The 24,349-nt window shown below is 40.2% G+C and overlaps 1 protein-coding gene across 5 annotated transcripts in view; it reads right to left on the bottom strand.

Moving 5' to 3' along the window:
* frmpd3 (FERM and PDZ domain containing 3) overlaps window positions 1–24,349 on the bottom strand; it is an 86,323-nt gene that overhangs the window by 5,742 nt on the left and 56,232 nt on the right. For 3 of the 5 annotated variants that reach the window (XM_019367624.2, XM_025897291.1, XM_025897288.1), the window contains 13 exons: window positions 9,714–9,823; window positions 9,449–9,603; window positions 9,259–9,361; window positions 8,915–8,960; window positions 8,181–8,285; window positions 5,856–5,963; window positions 4,046–4,177; window positions 2,447–2,566; window positions 2,095–2,231; window positions 1,442–1,568; window positions 1,000–1,089; window positions 744–923; window positions 444–579 (listed from right to left, as the gene is read on the bottom strand). In XM_019367624.2, coding sequence (XP_019223169.1) covers window positions 444–579; window positions 744–923; window positions 1,000–1,089; window positions 1,442–1,568; window positions 2,095–2,231; window positions 2,447–2,566; window positions 4,046–4,177; window positions 5,856–5,963; window positions 8,181–8,285; window positions 8,915–8,960; window positions 9,259–9,361; window positions 9,449–9,603; window positions 9,714–9,751 — 1,477 coding nt within the window. In that variant the 5' untranslated portion in view covers window positions 9,752–9,823. Of the gene's footprint in view, window positions 1–443; window positions 580–743; window positions 924–999; window positions 1,090–1,441; window positions 1,569–2,094; window positions 2,232–2,446; window positions 2,567–4,045; window positions 4,178–5,855; window positions 5,964–8,180; window positions 8,286–8,914; window positions 8,961–9,258; window positions 9,362–9,448; window positions 9,604–9,713; window positions 9,824–15,844; window positions 15,948–24,349 lie in introns of those variants that run through there. The other 2 variants (XM_025897290.1, XM_019367627.2) reach the window with 2 other exon arrangements.

Raw genomic sequence — 24,349 nt, 5'->3', positions numbered from 1 at the left:
TGTCTGGACAGCAAATGTTTATGATTACAGCAAAGATACATTTCAGTTAATCAGTTTCAGTTAATATTTTGTGTAAAAGTGAAATATGGACTACTTTTTTTCCAAATGAGTCAAGATGGAGATGGGAAGAGAGACAGCAGAGGGCGCCATGGGATGAGATTTCCAGGATACCCTGGATAATCAGGTAATGATTTCAAGCAGCGTCCATCAATGTCCATGAAGACTGAACAGATAATGAAGACTGCCAATTTCCTAACATGCAGTGTCTAATACGAAACTGGAAGAAAGAAACTTATACGACTCTGAATGTGTGATGTTGTTCAACTTAAACTTTTAAGGAAACAATGTTGTATTCTGTAAAATGAAATTTTTACTTGGGCGTGGGCATGTAGTTCAGCATCAACATGGCATTTGTTGAACAATAGAGGTTAAAAGTGACATACCTGCCTTGGTCAGCTGTGACTGACCCGGGGTCCTAAAGTAGATTGTACGTTTAGGATCTACAAAAAGCTTGAAGTAACCAGAGATGAGGCACGCAAAGTTACTGGCATCAGGCCATTCCATAAGGAGGACCAGTGGCTGTAAGGGAATGTCATGAAAGAGAATTAGGAGACTTAATAGGGGACAAGCATAGACCTTATCAAATTTAACTCTTGACCAGTTTATACTAAACAATTTTAGCATTTCCGAAGTTAAATTTTAAACTTTTGTAATATGAATCTTTTGGCACTTTGTAATAATACCTTGGCCTCATGGATTGTCACCTCCACACGAGCCACTCCCTGGCTCTCACGGTAGAGCTGGATCTTGGACACCCGACTGAACTCGGCCAAAACCGTTGTGAGGTTATTTTTCAGGTCAATAACGTGACTGATGCCATGTCGAGGACCCACCAGCAGGGTTGTAGCTGATTGCTTCTCCTCCTACAGAAGAACACAGCAACTTTACCATGATGGCTGGATGGACATTTTACAGATGAATGATCCAAAAATGTATTACCAGTCCAACAGTATGGAACAGTATTCCACCAAAAGGTGGAAGGTCATTGAGCACACGCATGTACTGCAGCTTTCCTTGCAGTGGAGGGACCTGTCAACAGAATGATAAAGAAGAATCTTTCAATAAAGACCAGTCCACCTTTAGTGCTCCATACAGCCTCTTAGGGGCACTCTTGAGCCACAGTTCTTGCTAATAAACTCTTATGCAACAGTTACATCTGTAAGGATGAAGAGCTTGTCGAAAGGAATGATTATCAAGCAGACATAAAGATTGAATACAATAAACTAAGATCCAGCAGAGGTTTTGGATTTGCATTAATAGTAATCAAGAATATGGAGCATTTGCATGCATATACATATAAAATCATCCAGCAAGATCCAAGCTATTGCAGTCATTAAAATAGTTACAATTTTTACTGATGAAATGTTTTAAATGAAGAAACCTTGTTCCCCGATGGTGGTGGATGCTGGTACGTCTTCAGCAACTGAGACAAGGATTTGCACACGTTTTTCTCCTTTACTGTTGGAAGTAGAGTAAGTGGAAGGAAAGGCTCTAGACCCCACTCTTTTCTGTGACAGGGAGAAAACACAGAGAAGGATGGCAGAAGTGTACACAAAAGACAAACAGAGTGGCGTGCAAGAGTACAAGAAAGATGTCATAACTGCAGGAACAAAGAAGTTTTCTTTCCTCCCATGGGAAGATGTAGTGAGCCTAGCTGACATCTTCTACCAGCCCTGGTTTGACATGGCTATCCTAAGTCTATTACAAGCACATTGAACCTGTTCTGCTTCTGTGGTTGTGATAGTCGAAGCTAATTACTTGCTAGGTCGAGGTTTCGAAGAATAAGTGGGCAAATTGAGGGAGAGATGTAATTTCACAAAGCAATGGCTTTCTTTTTTTCATAATGACCTGCAGAAAATGATCCTTAAGTAATTTGAGTTTTTAATACTACTGGGATTAATTATTAATCATTTAATATTGTTGAATGAACATACGTCACTATGGGACTCAAAATGGTTAATGAGGTTAAGAATGCAATAGATCAGTTTTTTTCCCTCTATAATTTCTGAAAACGTCACTTTTCTGTGGACTTACTCGACATGCTTGAGGGAGATCTTCTGATTGGGCCTTGCAGAGGACACAGTGATGTAAATATGAAGTGCGGCCAATCGTAATGTGACGTCCGATTTCCAGTCCATGCCAAAACGCTCCTTGATGACATCGTTGCGACTCTGTGAGGACATCATGACACATGCTCTGTATAGTGCTCTTTCCAAACTGTTTTTAAAATGTATTATTGATTTGTTTCGATTTCCTCATATTCCCAAAGAACAACTGCAAGAAAACTGTTTGCTTTGGCTCATACAGCTCTTTGAGGAGACAGGCCTTCAAAAGTATCATGACTGAATGACATCTGTTTTAATCTTTCTTTAATACAATGCTTTACCTGTATATAAAGGTACTCAAATGCAGCGGGGTCCCTTCTTAGCAGATCTGCAGGGTCCTTGGGAAAGAAGCAAATGCGGAACAGACACTTCATCCCTTGGAAATAGGTTCTATGCACCACCTGTGGGAATACAACCATATCAACCACATACCAAATAACTCTGATTTTATTCACATATTACAGTATAATTTTCATTTATTTCATATTTTATTTATTCATTTCAGTATCATTTAAGTGAAGAGGGAAAACTGATGCATCATGAATGCATCATCAATGTGCACTATCTTGGCATTTCACAGTGAGTTCTGTTTATGTGTCATTTTAGTCAAGGTGTAGTGCTGCAAGAAATGTTTAATGATCAATCTGAGGATCAGAATAGGGAGAAATAGTGATTTAAGTGACTTTAAACGTGGAATGGTTATTGGTGCCAGATGGGTGATCTGAGTATTTCAGAAACTGATGATCTACTGCAGGGGTCTCAAACTCCAGTCCTTGAGGGCCGGTGTCCTGAAACTTTTCCATGTGTCACAAGAAGTAGGTCATTAGCAAGACTCTATAGAACTTGACTGCATGCCGAGGTGAAAATTCAGCCATTTGATTCATGTTACAGGAGCTTATGAGTGAAGGAACGTGGTGCAATTAAAGTACTTTTAGAAGTACATTTTTCCAACACTTACATTTACTTAAATTTACTTGAGTAGGGTTAGGGGTTGCCACTTCTGCATGGACTCGTTCTATACTTGACATAATAATTTTATTCAGGTGTATTGCAACAGGGACACATGGAAAAGTTTCAGGACACCAGCCTTCGAGGACTGGAGTTTGAGATCTACTGGGAGTTTTCTACACAACCATCTGTAGGGTGTACAGAGAATAATCCAAAAAAAGAGAAAATATAGAACAGGTCTCCTGGAAAAAGTGGCTTGTTGATCCAAGAGGTCAGGGGAGAATGGCCGGACGGCTTTCAGCTGATAGGAAGGCAACAGTATCTCACTTAACCATTTTTTACAGCCAAGGTGTGCAGAAGAGCATCTCTGAATGAACAACATGTCAAACTTTGAAGCAGATTGTCTACAGCAGCAGAATGCCACTCTTATTGAAACTTGTGCGGTCAAGAACAGGGAACTGCAGCTACAATTTGCATGGGCTCACCAGAATTGATGAGTAGAAGACTGGAAAAAGGCTACCTGGTCTGTTGAATTTCAGTTTTTGCTAAAACATTTGTGAGAACCTCTGGAGCTACTGTTCCTACATGCTGCTACAGCATGTTAGTGTAGCAGTAGGCAATACTGCTTCTCAATAACAAGGGCTGTGTTTTAATCTGCTGGTTATCTGAGGATATTGGATTTATTGGTAGGGGAACATGTCCTATCATGTCCATTTAAATGTAGCTATAAAGGGACGTCTCATTCTATATGTCTTTTGAGGCACCAACCCAAGACGATCTTTCAAAAACTTTTCAATGTCAGCAAGGTTTTGGTGGGTAGGCTTTTGTTCTGTTGTTATTTTTTAAAACAGCAAATCCCCTTTTAACATAGCATGTATATAATTTAAAGTTTTTTTTAGACATGTCTTATTTTTTCATTCTAGGTTTCTTACATGTGTCAGTGGCTGGTTCTCCTGCAACAGATGCAACTTCTGATTCTGGTCCAGACCACCTGCCTCCAACACCAACGCAAAGTGCTCGATGTAGCGCAGTGAAAGACGGTCCTGCAGGGAGGAGATCACATCCTGGAGGAAATGAGATGGAAGCAGATGAGAGACTGGGATACGCTGCCTCAGTAAGAATACATTAAGCTACAAGAAATATGCACATTCATTGTACTGAGGCTACTTTCACCTTGAACCCTTAAACCCCCCTTCAAGTGTATGCAGTGCATTTTATCATTGATATCATTGTAGTGAGTATTTTCACTCAAGTCTCTGTGCTTTGATATTATGTTTTGCCATTTAGTGCAGTAGAGAGCTTTTATAGATATTCTATATTCTGCACAGTGAGTGCAAACGATTTAGGAAAATAATGCCGGCACGTTGGAGTGTGCAGGGAAAACATTTTACCTCTGTGCAGATCAGTATCTATGAATGATGTAGAGCTTCTTGTATCATCTTTCTAAAATGCAGAAAATACCATCTAAGGGGACATTTATAGCTTATCATTCCTCACTGCTGGCAATGCCTCAGGATAGTTTTCATAATTTCTTCGCACTCTAAGTTGCACGGACATGAAAAAAGGAGTCCAATGTAGTGATATTACTGCATTTTGGCTATGAATTTTAATATGGACTCTTATTAACAACTGCAAAAGAAAGCAAGTACACTAAATGTTTTGCTGCCTATCAAGAAGTTAGTTGACTTGTGCTGATGTATTCCAAGCAATAGCTGTCCCTAAAAGATAAGCAGTTTTAACACTATTGATCTGTGTGCTTTGCATTAAATGACGCTTGGGGGAAGCCACACTATCAAGTGAAGGACCCACAGACTGCAGCCGAAAACACCGCAGGGAAGCTTCTTTAGTTGACAGAGACTCTAATAGCAAGTAGGCATCCTCTTGTACCATTGATTAAATCTGCGGTATTGTATTATTGATCTGAGCTTTCTTATTATGCTGAAATTCCATTTAATTAGGCTGACAGGAGAAAGCTTCCGCTGTCTCTCCTTTAAAGTGCTTCTGAGTTTTCTTTTTCTTTCCTCTCTCACCCTCCATGAGCAGAGGAGAGATTTGTGAAATCTAATAGAGTCCATTTAATGAGTCTGCTCGGAGATGTCAGACTCATCTTAGAGGCTGACATAGAGACAGAAATGACCTCTGTCTGACTGAATTCATTTGTTGCTTTATGACCTTAATCACTTTAATGAGATTTTACATTCCAGAAACTGCCAGGAAAAAAGTTTCATAGAATTAAAGCTGTTTTTTTTTCTCTGTGTTTTCTGAAAACAGCGATTAATTAGATCAACTTTGAGGGCTCTTAGCTTGACAGATTTGTGGTTAAACTGTTTATTTACTTATGACGATTTGATTGTGTTGATAGTCTTTCTGTATTCTGATCCAAAATGTACTTTAACGACTTATTTACTACAAAATGGATTTATGTCGACACCAAAAAAAAGAAAAGACGCAAAAACAAAAACACGAGATGGGTATGTATGATGAACGTACATCCATCATACGTTTCCCTTTTAGTCTGACTTCAACTATATTTTCCAGCTTTTTTATAGCAAAACAATAAAGAGGGAGGACTGCAGTTTATCACCACGAATGATCACTTCACGTCTTCATCTACTTCACGAGTAGCCGTTTTAACCCATAGTCAAATAAAAGTAATGATTATGGCGGCACTAAGTCATTGCTGTAATCATGTGGTAATTCCTGTTGCCCTTTCCCCTGTGCTCAGCTGTAGGCTGTACGTACCCGAACAGTGGTACGGCTATCGAACGTAAACGACTTGATCTGTCCATTCTCCAAGAACACCTTCAACACATTTGGTATGAGTAGCAAAGAGTCGTCCTTGAGCATTGTCTGAAAGAGAAGAAAGTCCTGTGTTTAGCTCAGGAAAGGCATGTGTGAGCTAGTTTTGCTTTAAAAAAATCAACACAATCAGCTTTACTCGTTGGTGAAAGGCAATAATAAAAAGCAGTGCAAGAGGAGGATCTAAGAAACAAAGGGGCCTTATGAGAACAATGGAGTGATTCTTAACTGAACTCCGGACAGCCTCAAAAGGAACCTCCAGAGCCTGCCTTACGATGCCGAACCCATGCGTTGTATCATGATCAAAGAAAGGCCTATTCAGTTTCTCTGGCCTACCCATTCAATATGTATGCCATGCAGAGAAAATTGGATGGTGGGAGTGGAAGTACTCACTGCAGAGTAGGGTGAGGGAAAGTATAAGAGGACAAGCACTATTCAAGGTTACTGGTTTGGACTTAAAGCACACATTAAAAGAAAAGTTGCGATATGCAGTTCGCTTCTTCTCCTTCTTTTTTCTTTTTTTTGCTAAAATGTGATGTGACAGCCACTCTTCCCTCAATATCACCTTTTTCAAAAAAGGTCTTGCTCAGAAAAAAATGTTCAAGTTGTCATTGTGTAATTTCAAAGAGCTGCACTTGTGATCAAGAAAAAAGAAGGTAGTGCAATGAGATGAAGTTGGCAGTTTTAATGTGATAAGCCATAATGATTCTGCAGGAAACAGCCTCACAGCCCAAATAAAATCCTCCATAAACCTCCATCCCAAAATCCAGCTCTGTTTTTCTTGTCCTGTTTCTCTTTATATATATGTATATATATATATAAATATATATATGACAAAGTTTGTAAGAAAATTAGTTGCTTGTCATGGCAGAGAGATGTGGATTTCACTGCAACAGTATCTGTCTCACAAAAAGCATTTAGTTTAAGCGGAGAACTGTGTCCACAGCAGATGCCCAAGCAGTCTGTTTTTGGAGAACTTAAGTATTCAAAAGACTCAACAAGCTGTTCCTCCGTGCAGATTGGAAGAAACTGAAGTCTGAGTTACGAGTGAACAGATCTTCCTCCATACTGCAGCACTAAAGCCAGGGTGCACTGGTTAAGCGACTCAGATAAACAGGTCTATCGCTCCCATTACAAGCCAACCACCTTTGTCCTTTCTAGTTGACACTGATTTGGAGCCAGTTTGTCATATGCAAAGTCTGCCCAGAGAAGCAAATTACAACTCAACACTATAGATTTATGTCATTGCCCCTCTTTTTGTCTCATTGTGCATCAAGCAAGGTAGTCCACACCGATCTCCTATCATTAGGAGCCATAGGCTAAAAAAAGTTACCATAGTTTGGTGCTTTACACATTCACCTACGAGTCCTGGTTCAATCCTGGGAAGAGACAAAAAATCCTAGGAGGGGCATCTGTCAAAAAAACTGTGTCAAACATGTGGAGGGACCTGCTGTTGTGACCCTTTGTGAATAAATGAACTGCTAAAAGTGTCACACATAAGTGCTCTGTCATAGGTTTTATTACATAAATGGTACATTCCCTGTGTCCTGCACCTTAAAGTTTAGCAAAAGAAACCTGTGGGTCCATGATGAAGATTGCTGACACTGTAAGTCTAGAGCAGATAGTAAAATCGATACTGAAAAAAGAGCCGTTTGCCTTTATTCAAAGATCAGTGATTTGGTGGTCCGTGCACTAAACAATTGTGTTCTCTGTCTTCTTCGATTAACTTCACACAAAAGGAAAATAGAATTTTGTCAGAATTTTTTTATTTATTGATTATCTGTTTCCTGCTATGTTTGTGCTTTCACCTTATTTAGTGCGTGGGCTAATTTTCCCTAAATGTGTTCTTGATTGACATGTTGCTGGGGACTGTACAGAAATGCTTTTATTACTGGAGCATTTTGTTGCAAATGGAGGTGGTATCTGCAGCGTGTGGATGTTGATTAGTAGAGTGAGATTTTGGGAGGTTTACCATATGCTGCTGAGTTGAAAGGTTGGACTATAATGGTCAAAAAAACAAATAAAGTCACATTGTGATTGTTTACATGGCTACAGGGAGGGAGGCTACAGGTTGGTTTTTTTTCCAACGCCTCAGCCTCTTTCTCACTACACACAAACAGGATGATTGAACATCCTAAAAGGATGGTGAGAGGATGCTTAAGGGTTTTTGAAAGCTTTTGTGGCTGCTGATCAAACCAAGAGAAATGCACAGGAGGCGTGTGTTTGCGCGTGTGTGCACGACGTAGAAACGCGACAAGTTGAACTTACTGAGTCCGGGTCGCTGATGGACACTTGCTCTGAGAAGCGCACTTTGGGCGGGTTTGTTCGCAGGCGGGCCTTTTTGGCTGCACTTATGAAGGCAGATTTAGGTGACTGAGGATGAGAAGAGAGTGGGAGAGGAACTCAGCTTAGAGGATGAGACATAAATGAAAGAAAAGCCCCCCGACTGCTAGTGCTAAAGAGACATATTGGAGAGCAGGCTAATGCTACTGCAATGCGACAACTGGATAAGTGCAAACTTTTAACATTAACCTTACCCCGTTTTCAGTATTTAAAACTGGTTGGTTTTTTTAGCTAAATAAAAATTTTAACCGCTTAGTATTATCAGTACATGAATAATGAGCTTCCATGTGCTTTCATAATGTCAGGATTTCACCTTCTAACAATGTCCAGTTTAGTCAGATGGTTAGAAAAATGGTGCTTTTCCTTTTTCTCTGTATTTATCTATGCATACACAGAAGAGTCTTTATTTAATAAGGTCTCATGTAGGTGCTAATATGCTCACTTAGAGTTCTTCTGAGGGGTGACCAGAAAAAGAAATCACTCTAGTGTGGAAAGCATGGCAGCGAATACTAATGTGTGCCTGCACTGCATTGGTGTGTACTGTTAGGAGGGAGTACTGTATAGATTCAGGCTGAAAGTGTTTATTATTGACTGATGAGAAGTAAGAGAAATCCTGAAAGACAGGAACAGGAAAGAAAGCGATTTTCCCAGCATACTACCTGATGGGGCTGCAGCACAGTGAGAACTATCGTGTCTTTGCAGCGTCTATGGAACAACAGAGAACGGAGTGGGTTAGAAAATGCCAAGGACTGCACGGTATTTGGAGGCCCCCAGTTTATAGCTGCCGTCTCCTTTGCCGTTCTTCAGCTGCAAAAGTGACTGACTCATCCGCAGGTTTGGGTTGATGTAACGCATCGCCAGCAATAAGAAACACTTTGTTCCTTTTCACACTCACCACTTTTACTCCCCTTCACCTGCGCTGCTGATCACCTGCCCCTGATGCCACCCCCTCCTCCCTCCTCCCTCTACCCCCCCTCCCTCCTGGGACAGTAAAGGATGTTACCTTACAAGGTCTATGACTCTCTCTCGGGGCGCGTCGCTCACCGTCTCCTCGTTAATAGCCAAGATCTGGTCTCCGGGAAGAAGCTTGCCAAAGGAGGGGCCGTCTGCAAATGAAACGGGATACCGTATGCATGCAGCATAGAGAAACCTGAAATCTGAATGCTGGCTTTCTCACATACATGCACACTAACCAGCAGAGACGGAGCGTACAATGACAGGTCTCTGGCTGCCTGCAATGAAGCCGAAGCCTTGAGTCGGGTGGCGCTGGATGGTGACCTGTCGAGCGGAGGCAGGACTTAGGGTACCACTGTCCATACCATCCTGGCTCTCCTCTAACATTGCAGTGCTATATAGAACACAGACATTCAGACATAAAAAGGGGCAAGTGCACATGGAGACAGTGATGAATGTGCATTTTGTTTCGAGAAAAACTAGTGCGAAAAGAGCACCGTGTACCTGCGTGCGTTCGTGTGTCCATCCTGGACCTTGGCCATCCCCTGAGAGGACGGGGCAGCATGGGACAGGTTTGCACTGCAAAGGCTGCTTTCTGTTTGGCAATCATTCACCTGCTCAAAAGAAGGGGAACAAGAGGGGAGGATGTGAGAAACCGAAATAAAATGTTTCCTGGTTTGACAGCAGCAAAAATACTGTTTTGTTGTTGTTGTTGTTTTTTTTAATGTGCTGAGCTTATCTAAGCACATCTTGGAACACCGCTACAGGGAAAAATAAAATCATAAATGTGAAGCTGAAAAATATAACACTCAAGATTACAATCCCAGACATCTTCCACAGCTGACAAGTTGCATTTGGCTTTGGTTAAGGTTGTTTGTTGTACTGAGTGAATGTGCGGGATGCAGGTAAAAATGTAGGCGCTAAAATATATTTGTTAAAAGTACCTGCCCTTTGAGGCACACCTTCAGGAAAGCTGCACTTTTCAAGGAACGGTAACATAATGCACACACAGGATGAAACACATTAAGGTCTCTGATTCTGCCAGTTTCTGCAAGTGTGGACCAAACTACTCCTGTGAACCACACATGCTCTTTTGCAGATGCCTGTGTGGGAGGCAGCGAAAGCAAGATTACTGAAAGACTGAGTGTGAATGTAGCATGTGGGTTCCTGTGTTTGTAGCAGAAAAAATGGAAATTATTGTGCGAGGGATAGAGAGCCAGATATTTATGCTCATATCTGTGATCTAGGACTCTGATGACTGCTGGCTAAAGAGAGAGAGAGAGACGCTGATTGTAATGTTAATGCTGCAGATGGCCCAAAACAGAAAGAGCATGACAGCACTGCTCAGGATTATTATGCAGGGGTACTGTTGAGAGCAAATACCTTTCTGAGTGCCACAGGCAGAGAACAAACTGTCAGTAGTCACATTAGTCAATAGTCCAGATTCATATTCCTGTCACTTGTTGTTTCTGATAACAGTGGCTTATGAGGGAGCACGGCTCATTTGCAGTTCCACTGATGCATTGCTGATCTCTACCTTGTGTCATGGTATCAGATGAGAGTTGATGTATCATAGATAGGCTTCATATTGCGCTCGGTCCATGACTAACAATCCATTACGCCGCATGTGCTTTGAATTTCAATTATGCTAATAATTTAAAAAGATTAGATTCAAATAAAAAATTTCTGTCTTCGACATTCAGCTGACTTACAAGGGATCATCCGTCTGTATCAAAGGTGCACGGCGGTGACAAATGACGCTGCACCAGCTGGTTCTGCCTCCAAAAGAAGATTACCCATTTTTGATTGAGATCGGTTATTTTCTCATTTGACTTTGGCAGTGGATTCTGATGGTGCACTTCTTTCCCCAGTTATTCTTCTTTACTCTGTCCCTCTAACATTTCACAGCTTCCTTCTTCACTTACCAGAAGGATACCCATTCTTTTGAATCCTGACAGGCTGTTTGTCAGGTATGTGTGTCACTGCAAATGTCAGAAACACCTCCAGTGCAGTGAAAGGCAAGATCTGTGAACTAAGCAGGGAAACAATGGCCTGCACTTGTACATTTGTTGTAGAAGAGTCTATGCTGTAGCTAAAATTGCTCATTGCCAGCGATAACTTTATTATACAACTGCAGGTAACTGCTATGAACTCAGGGACAAAGGAATACGTTCTCGTCTATCTGGTTTTCAGCCGATGGCTTTGTGAATACCACACAGATTTTACAGCTTTAGATTCCTCACTTAATTCAGAGATTAGTTTTAGCATTCAAAAGTAGCGAGGAAAAAAACAGGAGAGAGCAGAAGCGGAGAGATGAAGGTAGCCAGCGGACACTGAAGCTTGCACATCTGCAAAGATAAACAGCTATTCAGCAGAGGGGCCAACCTTTTAGAGAGGACACCGAGGAATTCTGTCAAGAAATGATCCCCAAGGGCATTGCCAGGCCTGCACGTTGCTATGACTACAGCTCTCAGTAGCTTGTTGAAGCTCAACCGGATGGAGGGATAGTGGGTGGATAAGAATAGCGATCTGGCCACTACAAGATATAGGAAGGGCTAGCTAGACGCTCTCTCATTACCCTGCAGTCACTGTGGCCAGATGCCAACACTTCCTCAGGCCCCTTGAGGTCAGGGCATCATATACCTGACCCTCCTCAGTGTCGCAGTCTGCAGCTGTCTCCTAGGCCTCAGGGTGTAGGAAAAATGGCCTTTTTGCTTATCATCTTTCCAGGTCTGCATCCTAACAGACCTATCAGTAGTTTAGAGAGACACTGTATCTCATAATGCTTAGTAGTTCCGAAGTAATGTCAAAACTGGCAACACTACTCCAATCAGTCAGGCAGTCTCTCAACATTCAGTGCAGTCCATCTACATTAGGATAAAATCTAAATTAAGTTTGTCGTGCCATGTTCCTCTTTGTCTTTCTTTGAATTCAATATAGCAATTTCTGCTTGGTTGTTTTATCTATAATGTGTCTGTGCAGCTACCAGGTCTTGCCTGGCTTATATCAAACTTTTGCCCTTTTAGTACAGAAACATTTCATGCTTTATGAACCAATAAAAAGGTCTTAAAATCGATTTCAATAGCACACTCTACATGCACACTCTTTCTGGTCCTCATTAAAACAAAGCAGCAGAGTTTTATGCACTGTAGTTGACCTGTGGCTGTTTCTTAGTAAGATGAGAGAGGGGAGCATTACAGTAGTCTGGGAAGATGGCAAGTTTGAGACTGGGAATTATGTCTGAGATAAATGACATAAATATATATATGTATATATTTGCCATATATAATTACACAAATGAAGCACGTTCAAAAGCACTTTAAATGTTATGGGTTTTGAATAGCATTTTTACAATGGGAATGATGCAGCAATAGCTACCACGGGAACATTCACATTATGATAACCCAAATTACCATCAAAGAATATATGAAGGGCATTGTAGACATCGTAAAGAGAAATGCTCCTGTTCAACGAAATTAGACATACCACTGAGAACTATCGAGGAGAGGGTAAATATGTTGTCTCTCCTGTAGCTGCCCACTTTTCTGTCCACTTAAAGTCCCTGCTGCCAGCTTGCATTTGCTTAGTTTGCTCAGATGTTTCTGGTTTTTAACTTTCAGCTCAATTTATTGTCTGGATTGCTCCCAAACCGTCCAGCGGACGTTGTCTGTCCTTGTTAAACGCACTCAGCATTATCTAGGGCTAGGAAAGGATATTGCAGATACTCAATAACTAAATTCATTGTGCCTGTATGTCTGTCTAAGGACATATCCAGATTGGCCCACAGCATATTCCGGAGGCCTGAAAGATAAGTGGTGGAAAAGGGCAAATTTGGCTGAAATATCATTTTACATCACATGTCAGCACACACAGACACAAAGGACATATATAAACTGTACAACTTTGATAATGAAACAAATGTCTTACATGGCAACGTTATCAATTTGACTATTTGTTGTGAATATTGCAGAACAATAGTCTAGTCAGCCTAGTCAGCTCATCAGCACACATAGCAAAACAGGACATGGAGCTTTTTTCATGCATGAATCAATGAATGCAACGCTTTTTCCTGCTCGTGCAATGTTATTTAAACTGAATTAGTTTAGGCTATTCCCACATGCGGTAGTTGCGGCTTATCCTTTTGGATGCGGCATCTCAAATGTTGATTCTTAATTACAATTTAATTATTATATTAATTACAGAATCAAAGAGTCAATTTCAGCAACAATTGGCACCACACTTACCCATGGCACTTTGATTTATCTGGCTACTTACCGTTGATGCTTGAGGAATTTTCACTTATTTTACTGTTACACTAATTGTTAATCACTCTGATTAACTGAGTCTGCTAAACGCTTGAATTATAACTTATAATTTGAATCAGAGATGGAATCACCATCAGAAACTTGGGAGTTGTGCAGCACTAATTGGAAAGTGAGGACTGTTGTAAGCAGCTGAGTGTTATTGGATCACTGCCTTGAGAAGTCAGACAATACGTGTGTAGTATCACAGTGATTATTTGTGACTGATGGACAGGCCAAGCGTATGTTTTGTAGCTAAATAATACATATTAGACTGTAAGGCATCAGCAATGGCATTTAGAGAAATTACTGTTATTTTTTTACACTGGTTTGGTTTATTAACAGGGTCCTTGCAAGCAAGCAGTGGTACATTAACAGAATGTTAATAAAACATTGTAGGGCTGTAGAGTGGGATCATGTTAACAATCCATTAAAATTTGCCTTACATCCACCAAGGCCTTCAAGGTTAACTTAAAGATTATTATTATCTATTATTGGTCAAAAATGGACAAAAGGTGTAGAAACTGACTCTTACAAGCATCGTGTGTATTGTCAACATACAAAAAATACTATATAAAAATTAAAAATATCATGTCAGGGCCAGTGGATTGATCTCAAGGTCATATAACAATCATATACAGAGCTATTTAAAATTATGTTTTTTACTTCCATTGTTTTCTATTGTCTATGGGGATTGTAAATATCATATTATATTATTATGACTTTGTCATGTAACGATTTGAATACATATCAGTTTTAATGCATGTTCACAATTATAATTTGTTTTAGAAAACAAAATAAATATGTCATCAAAAACATTTTTTTAACCGACAGCTATTAATAAATATTTAAATGAATTGACTAAACAATGAAATGAATGTCACAAATGCACTATATCCACAAAAATTAAAAATATAACAAAAAGTAATTGTACTCAAATATTATATCAAGTACGTTAAAATGGGTTTCAACAGGGCAAATAACGAAAATGGGCCCTGGGGCTAATCCCTTCCACTTTTTATTGCACTACAAACTTCTTAATGTCTTTTAAAGAGAATAAGGAAAAAACAGAATGTACAATACTGTTCTCTTAAAAGTAAATATGCTCAGAGAGAGTGAGCTGCCATAGTGGAGGTTTGCTCTCACTGAGTGCTTCTTGTTATATATTTGCTTTGGTCAAAAAAATTGAGGTGTGATTCCAGTATAAGACAAAGTCAGGTCTGCCGATGGAGCCCTGTTCTATTCACAGTTAAGAGCAGGTTAACAGTGTGCACCTGTCACAGGTGTGAAAGAGTCTGGAGTCACTGTGGTGAATGTTATGATGACTGCAACATCATCTGTCAAGAGAAGGGGGCACTAGGGGTGGACCTGCCTCTTCTGGTGTTCTTGGTTGAATGCCAGTCAAGCACAGGTCCCACTTAAAGACGTTGGTCCCCGATGCCATCATAAAGTCTGTCTCTGGCAGTTTAGACAGAAACATGCCCTCTGGAGGTCGTTTTTTTTAGGCCTCCGGCAGTGCTCTTCCTGTTCCTCCTCACAGAAATGAGCAGCTACTTCTGTCCAGCTCTCCTTGTGTAAGAGTCCCTCTTCTGTTATCTCCTCCACACTCTTGAGAATGTGCTGGGAGACAATGCAAACCTTCTCATGACACCAAGTATGGCTGTGCCATCCTGGATGAGCAACCTGAATAGGCAGCAGATATAGTGACATGGCACTAGCAAAAAGTGAAACTAGAGAAAAATCACTCAGGAGAGATGAGGAGACAGCTATGGTCTGCAGCCACCACCTGCAAAACCATTTCCTTTTTGAAGGATTGTTATGCTGTTGCCTCTCTGGTGGACCAAACCTGCTAAAATGGTTTATGTCTCCTAACTGGACAGGATAAAATCCCTCTATTTTAACTTAAGTGCCCATTTAATTTTTTTTTTTAAAATTTTTGAGCAGTGGATTTAAAGTGCATAGTGATACTACCCGTTCAATCCCAGACATCCTCTGTCACCTAAAGTTCAGCCAACAGTCTTGCCAACATTTTGTATCATATGTAGCAAATCCTTGATTCTGGAGAAATCCTGTTAGGATTATGAAAGAGGCGACACAATAATCTCCTCAGTGTACTGTGAAATGAGCCTTCCCAGACAAAGATACTTTTTCTGTCACATGTTTGGCCTCTAGGAAACTGCAAAAAGGAAAGTCATTCTGGCATATCAGCAGCCACTGTCTTTAATCTGTTTTCAGTTACAGGCTGCGATAAAACATTCACTAAATATTTATGTTGTTTTGTTTTGTTTTTTACAAAAGATTTTAGAATTTCTCATTTGCGATACACAGACAGACCTTCGCACCAAGAGAGCCAATCAAATGAAGCCATCGGCACTGGGCCTAATCCCTTCTGTCAATGCAGTCCGCCTGAGCCAGACGTGCAGAAATCCAACAGGGGAATACGACCCAATTCATTCTGTGGGGAAAGTGAAGGCTGATATGAAATTCTGTCCTGGACATTCTTTGCGATAAACTTTTCATTGTGTATTTTATCTGCAGGATTGGATCATTTAAAACCTTTTTCAGTCCCCTGGCTAAAATTGGAAGTAGATTGCACACTGCTTTTCTTTCTTAATCTTGCAAGTTCCTTCCTTCCTGTCCTTCAGTAAAACTGTGCAGTTTCATCCAGTCTGTCAAAAGAAACATATCCAAACACTTCTGTGACACACACACATATATATATATTCATTTTAAATAGCAATAACTACAGCCCTGAGAGGCCAAACGGACGGCAACTTAAGAAAACACCAGCAATAACAAAAACACTGCAAAAGCACACAAAACACAATGGACATAGGAAAAACGACAACGGAAATAGGAAAAAAGAAAACAGAAATAGGAAAAAACCGATTTCCAAAAGCACAAGGAAGTGTTTCTGGGGAGACAATAACCCGACGGACCAGTTGCAGGAGCCAAAATATGGTAAGAATTGCGCTGGGAGACACTTAAAAGAAGTGGAGGATCTATCAGTTTTGTTTGGAAAGAAAAGATGAGAGGTAAGTGTGTTAGCCTAACTATTAGCCTAAAAATCCGTCATCAGTATTATATGAATCATGATAAAACACACCTACCATGTTTTGGGTTCATGCAACTGGTCCGTCGGGTTATTGTCTCCCCAGAAACACTTCTCTTGTGCTTTTGGAAATCGGTTTCTCCTATTTCTGTTTTCTTTTTTCCTATTTCCGTTGTCGTTTTTCCTATTTCCGTTGTGTTTTGTGTGCTTTTGCAGCGTTTTTCTTATTGCTGGTGTTTTCTTAAGTTGCTGTACGTTTGGCCTCTCAGGGCCACCGTAAATAACAGTGACTTACTGTAAGTCCTTCCTCAATGTAAGTTAGCTCTACCATAGCTGGCCTGCTTACCTATGCTTTCACACTCGTGTCTGTGTGCTTACTTGACTAATACCAATGAACACTGTCCTCTCTTTACACACATGGCCTCTACCCACTGCAATCATGTGGAAATGGAAGTACACCCCACGATTCAGTAGGTTGTGGCAGCAATACCTTAAAATAATAGTTTTCTGAATTACTTACTCATCTCTCACAACATTGTGGAGAAATTTGATTGCACTCTTCATTAAAATGTTGCCTAAGTTCATCGAGGTTTGCAGGCATTCTTTTGCACACAGCTTATCCTTTCTTAAGGTCCCATTGTGGGATTTTTGTCAGGTTGAGATCTGAACATTAACTGGTCATAGCAATGCTTTGAGGCTTTTCATTTTCAGCCCTCGTGTTGTAGATTTGCTGCTGCACTTGGGATCATTGCCCTGTTTCATTACATAATTGTGGTCAAGTTTTAGCTGTAGCTTGACAGATATCCTTACATTTGACTGGAGAATACTTTGGTATACAGAGAAGTTGATGGTTGACTCACTAACTGTGATGGTGCCCGGGTCCAAACCATCACCCCTCCACCGCCATGCTTGACTCATATGAGGTGTTTGTAATGTGAGGTGTCCTGTGTTTGTGTCAGGACTTTATTGGCAAACATCTCCACTTTGGTCTCATTTGTCTAAAGGATGTTGTTCCAGAAGTCTTGAGGTTTGTTCAGACCTAAGCTGTGCTGCCATGTTCTTTATAGATAGAAGAGGCTTTGTCCTTGAAACCCTTCCAAAAAAGTCCACCCTTTCCCACTCCAACTGCTATGAGCTTTAATCTTTGACATACTAACCGAGGCCTGTAGAGTCTGTGATTAAAACTTCCTTTTTCATATGAATGTAAAATGCACTAAAAGACCAAAGACTCATTTAACAAGCTGTGCCAGTTTATTACTTTTACTTCCTGAATTGCTGGGCCCTTCTTTGCTCTTTGGGGTGAAATTATTTGAGTGGAAACACATAGATGTGATGCGCCCTACTGACTGGAGTAGTTATAAATGAAAACTAGTTATTAAGCCTTGAAGTTGAAACAGCTGGATGCAATGCACGTGTTACAAATGTCCTCTTTTCCAAATTGTTTCACCACTATAAACGACTGTTCCAAAAATAGTGAAAATATCTGCTTTTATGCAATTCATAGTTTAAAAAAAGAGGAAATAGGATCAGTTTTTTTTTTTTTTTTTTTTTTTTAATTTGTTCATTTCAGGCACAACAATAAAGTTGAACATAAAGTGCACAAAAACAAAAACAAACAACAAAATGTACCTGAAAAGGAGTGGGATGAAGAAAACTTATTAAATCCCACCCCTATATTCACTTATCAACAGAAACAATAAACTTCCCGCAGCTACGCCCAAGCAAAACAAATAGAACCTTCATAACTGAATACAGAATATATTAATTATAAATTGCGTTACCACAGGTAACAGGCAATAATAATTACAAGTAACAAACACACATACATATACATACATACATATATATCTACACACACATGTACATATATATACATACATACACACAAACTTTTTTTTTTTTTTTTCATAGGAAACCCATATCAATGGCACACTGAGTGCAAGCAATCCAAAAAGTGAGAAACAGTTTGTGAAAATAGAGCGGTGCATGCTTTGCCTAAATGTGTTTTTGCTTGCCGTGTTTCTACGAGGAGTTGTCTTTGAGATGGAGATGGGAACTATTGAAAAGGATCTGAAAATTTGAGTCGGGTTTGGAGAGGATGTGACTTCTTCACGACGAAGTTCACAACCTTGAGAGCGATATGACACAAAACTTTGCTTTCTTCTCCAAATTCCATTCACCAAGAAGACGCTGAAACCTATTTTTCGGTTTCAGCAGAAGCTACAGCCTTGTTAAATCACTGACATCTTGTCATTCTTGCACAGATTGCACTCACGCTACAGCTCTCGCCAGCTTCAATAAATCACTGTTTTTGTTAGCACCTCGAACATGACAAATGGAAATAAATAATAGTGGACAGGTATTATCATATTACAAACTATAGGGTTATCTGGGTGGTATAAACAGGTGTATTTGCATGTACTGTAACTCCAATATTTAATATTTAACTCCAAATCTTAAGCAAATGAGTCACGACACACATATATTAAACTATATTTTTGTGTCATTTCGACCTGCAGACACTAAAAAAAGACAAAAACAGGAGTGACGCATTAAGTTCACTTAATGTAATTCTCAGTAATAATCCCTGAGGGGAGTATCTCCATTTGGTACATCCTGATGCACAAGTATAATAAAAAAAGCCACATCTGCCATATGTTTGAAGGGCTCTTCGTTCCACTCGACTGTAGTGTGCTGACCTGTTAGTCTTGGGCTTAGCTGCTTCTCTGACTCACTCCTACATCATTAATGTGATCATATAACCACATAGCCTTCACCACAATATGGAAATCACAATGTCCCACCTTCCAAAGGGCACAGTCTACTAGACAGCTTAACCAAAACTGGTGGATTTATGTTCTCATAAAGTGTTGTGATAACAAAAAAGAATCCGTAGACCTGAAACAAGTAGAAATAAAGCTTTAATATTTGCCATTTAAAAAGTAACAGTTTGATTTTACTTAATGTGAAGGTTTGATGATCTCCCTCTTGCTTTGGTTCTTTTCAAGAAAATATCAGATTGATTTTTTTCTTATTTGTGCGTTATGTTTGAGCTTTGCTCAATGAAAAGTCAGTCTTTCTAACAAGAGTGCTTTTGCTGCCTTAAATGCAGGCAGAAGTCTGAACCTGAGAGTTGAGTGTACACCAAAGTCAACTAAAAGGGAGTCTATAAATGCGGTGCTTCATTCATTTATTCAGAATGAGGAAAAAAATCAATAATTCCAAAGGCACATGCAATGATTGCACCTAAACGCAACTGGGAATAGTTGAATAGAAAGGCAATTCCTAAACGACAGTTAATTGCAAACAGTTCTGCAAATGATTTGCTAATAAGGTTAATGGCAGCCATAATTTCTAATGATATATCAGCAATGTGGAGTCTTCTCATTAATCTATATTCATATTTTTTTTGTAAAATGCTTAGTCTAGGGTGAAACCTTTATTGTAACCAGGGATGTCACCAGAAACTATGCTGACGATTCTGAAAATGTGATGAAAATTATTTATTTATTTTTACAGTATTGTATATACAATAGGCAGCATATGTACGTTACTGTTAAGAAAAAACACACACCATGACCCAGCCCCTCCCATCACTAGCAGCAGAACACTTGAACAGCAGCACAACAAACCTGGTGAAGCATCTTAAAGACTGACACTCTGGTTTTTAATTGGTGATTTGATAGATCCACTTCTGCATCTTGAGAAAATGTCTCTCCTGTTTTGTCAGTAATCTAAGACAGATGTTTCTGCTCTTTTATGGGTATATGGCTGTAATTATGCATAGTGCGTATGAGTCAAACCGCATTTTATTTTTCATTTTTTTTATGGAATAGCATAGTGACTTGAGCTGGTTCCCCGTCCAGTTCACATAGTCTGCTGCCAATCCCGAACCAATATTTGAAGCCCAGGTAATACACACTTTAGATCAGCTGCTGTCACTCACAGGCTCAGTCCCAGCATGTAAACTTTTTTGACAGTTGGGTCACACTCAACAGTACACGCCATGTCTCACGATGGCAAAACCGTGTCTGACAGCCGGTTTCTCCCATAGCGACAGTCCATTAAAACGTGCCATAAAACAGAAGCTCAGACTGTTCCTGAGCGTGATCCTCCTTGATAAAAGGTGCAGGAGGTGAAGAGAGCCAGCTCATCCATGTAATAGCTTGTGAAGAATTTCCCCTCACTTTCTTGGTCGTAAAGCAAATGTTTATAGAAGGAAAGCGGTAGGTTTAAATGTCCACACACTGCGGCACACCTGTAGAGGTCATAAATAAATGTAATATTTCTGTCCTCTTTTTTTTTGTTTTTATTCATCTGCATTGACCTTATACTATGTGAGACCGAGAGTCACCATCCCAGCCTTAAAATACAAAGTTTTATATACCTGTGATACAGTATAAGCTGCTTCTAATTCGTAACAGCATGGATAAGCTCTTTAAAACTGAGGGAGGTGGAAGCGGCCACCTCTCTCAGTTTTGTTTGAGGTTGAGTGAATGCAGAGAATTTCTTTTTTTAAGTTCATTTTAATATTCATGCAAAAGTACACTCACTTGTTTGATGGTAGTCTCCAAAAAATTTACCCTGAGTCATACAGTACGCTTGCTTGATAGTCCAATAACCATAAATTAAAATGAAATAAATGGGGGGAAAAACACCAGTGAAAAAATAAACCTCCAGTCTGTTATATATCGTCATGGCAGCGCTACTGTTTGTGCATGTGATTGAATGGGTTTGCCTTCTTTTAAATTATAGTGTGGTGGTGCAAAAGAGCAGCTATGGGGAATTAGTTTAAAAACTAAATGAAGCCACACGGCAGCAAAACTGAGGAGGGGAAAAAAAAATATCAGATGAAATATAGAGGCAGGGATGTAAGCAATGAAGAATATTTCCTAAGTGGAAAAAGCAATTCAGGAAAAGAGACCAGCCGTCATATTCCAATAAGCTTCCTACCAATAAGATAGGGAGGCGATGCAGTCTCCCTGGCTGGTTATTGTGAATCTATGCTCTCAGGCTGCGGAGGTTCCACTTGACTACATTTGATTCATCAGTCAGGAGCTGAAAGGAGAAAGCCAGGCCTGCATTGCATTATTCTCTCCCCGAAGTTTACTCAGCAGCCTCAGCTTTGACAAGACTCTGAATCTTTCCAGTGTGACTGCTTCAGCTTTCATTCCTGATCTAGTTTTTGTTATTTACCCAACCTAACCTTTCAGGATGTATAAATACTGTAAATAATAAGACATGAGTGTAGGAGGTGAGACTCCCAACCTTCACAAAATCAATTCCAGACTCTTTCGTGTTTTAGTTTTTTCCGAAGTTGCTATAAATGACACCATTAGCTAACAGCTGGCTTTGGCTACAGCTTTTACATTCATGGGGGAAATGATATGATTAGCCCTTTAGGTCCAGCAACTAGTTACACCATCCAGTTGTCCACAGTTGAAAACTGAGAGGCAGAGTGGCAGTGACAGCAGCAGAGCGGCTCTGTCTCTTCGCTGTCACCCTTCAGTGAAGCACGCAGTTCTCAGCAGCTCGCCTGACAGCGGAACGACACAGAGTCACACTCATTCTCTAAGAAATACAGCATGGCTGTTTCCCCCTCCTCCTCCTCCTCCTCTTCCCTCTCCTATCGCTGCCACCCATGAGATATCACCCACAGGCCCCTCCCAGCTCCACCCTTCCGTGACTGCCATTAAAGTGGCCTTCTGCAGTCTACAACATGCAGTTGATTTTATGTACACTCTCAACACTTTCTATATTTGGGCAGCATCTTAATATTCAAAGCACATTTTCTCACTCAGGCACACTTCATCAAACCCTATATTAATGCATGCATTTGCTTAACTGTGCAAAAACCGATGCTACAAATGCTTTTTGTTCATTTCGAGATAACACGAGAAGCCCAACAGAGAATATTAATGAGCTTGTGTCGGTTGGTACACAGCAGTTCCGTGCACGTTTTGCATTTACATGTATTAATGACAAGGGGGCGTAACAGCGCAGCGCACCAGTAATCCCAATACCTGGTTTGACCTCTGTGCTATTCTGCACATAACTCACTGAGCTTCTACTGTGTTTGTCTTCTTCGCTGCTTTAACACCACTGTTTTTTACTGGGAAAGTGTTTTTGCTTGTGCTTATTGGCACGATGAGATGATTCCATGTATGCCAAAGATTATGCAAGATTTGGTAAAATGTAAGATTTGCTCCATTAGCATAGTGCATTGGCTTTGTCTGTCAGAAAGCTCCACACCTTAGGTTCAGAACGCAGCAAGCGGTTGATTTGCAACCGAGCCTCCCTGCTGTCTGGGTCTGGCTGATCTGGGAGCTTCTGTAACAGTTCTCCCTCCCTTTCTTTCCCTCCGTGTCCGTCTCTCACCAGTGACTTATCTAGTGCTGGTATGTTTTCGGGGTGTGCAGAGAATACAAAGTGGCTCTACCATCAGGGTATGTAATTATCAGGCCTGCTGAGTTGCTGTGCTCCCGCTGCGTGCACACTTGGGTCCAGCTAGGCCTGACTCTTCTTTTGCCTCATCTCTGACCAACATCCACTGCTGTGCATTCAATCTGTTTGAGGTTTTGTAATGTGTCAGCTTTTTGGTGTCATATCTAACTGAATGCGTAAATTAATCAAGTGATTCAAATGCGATACCAGTGACTGCACTTGTGTTTATCATTTTTAGGTATTTCTGAATTCTTCTGAGTGAAATGAGCTGTGTTGATTCTTGAGCCTGTAATTTTTAAGTGTTAGATACAAAACATTTTAGTACTACCCGTTAGCTTTTCACCAGTTTTGCCATCTTTTGCTGAAACCTCCCAGTGAAGTTATGTCAAAACTTTTTTATTTTAGCTAACAGTTTGTTTCTGTGGATCTTGTATTATTTAGTTGTAATGTACAGAACTTTATGTCAGCTGTGGTTGTTTTAAGTGTTTTATAAACAAAGATTATGATGATGATGATCTAATACCTACTCAAAATGCTGACATGTACACATTAAAACAGCTGAGAATTACATGAATTCCTGTCCTTTCACAGAGCCAAAGGTATCATTACTTTTTACTCAAATAGACACTCAACGAAATATTTTACACTCACCTCCCATTTTATTAGGTACATCAGTTTGCTTATTAACACAAATATCTAATAAACCAAAAATTTGATGCATTTAGGCAAGACAACCTGCTGAAGTTCAAACCAAGCATCAGAATGAGGATAAGCTGGTCTGAGTATTTTAGAATCTGCTCATCTACTGGGATTTTCTCAGACAACCATCTCTAGTGTTTGCAGAGGATGGTCTGAAAAAGAAAATATCCATTGAGCGGCGGTTCACTGGCAGAAAATGCCTTGGTAATGCCAGAGGTCAGAGGAAAATGGCTAGACTGCTTTGACGTGACAGGAAGACAAAAGTAACTCAAATAACCACTGGTTACTACCCGAGTATGCAGAAGAGCAGCACTGAATGCAAAACACAGTGATCCTTAAAGCAGATGCACTACAGCATTAGAAGACCATGCTAGGAACCACTCCTGTCAAATAAGACTAGAAAACCTTGGCTACATTTCAAATGGACTCACCAAAATCTGTCAACAGAAGATTGGAAAAACATATCTGTTGTGATGAGTCTCGATTTTTGCTTCAAAATTCAGATGGTAAGGTCAGAATTATGCCTAAACACAAAAGCATGGCTCCGCCCTGTTTCCGGTGTAATGGTCTCTTGTTCTGACACACTTTCGCCTCTTTAACCCCAAACTGAGTGTTGTTTAAACACCACATCCTAACCGAGTGTT

The sequence above is a fragment of the Oreochromis niloticus genome, linkage group LG2 (genome assembly GCF_001858045.2).
Source record: "Oreochromis niloticus isolate F11D_XX linkage group LG2, O_niloticus_UMD_NMBU, whole genome shotgun sequence".
Lineage (NCBI taxonomy): Eukaryota > Metazoa > Chordata > Actinopteri > Cichliformes > Cichlidae > Oreochromis > Oreochromis niloticus.
Note: the sequence above shows the minus strand (reverse complement) of the source record. Positions and strands in the feature narration are given on the sequence as shown.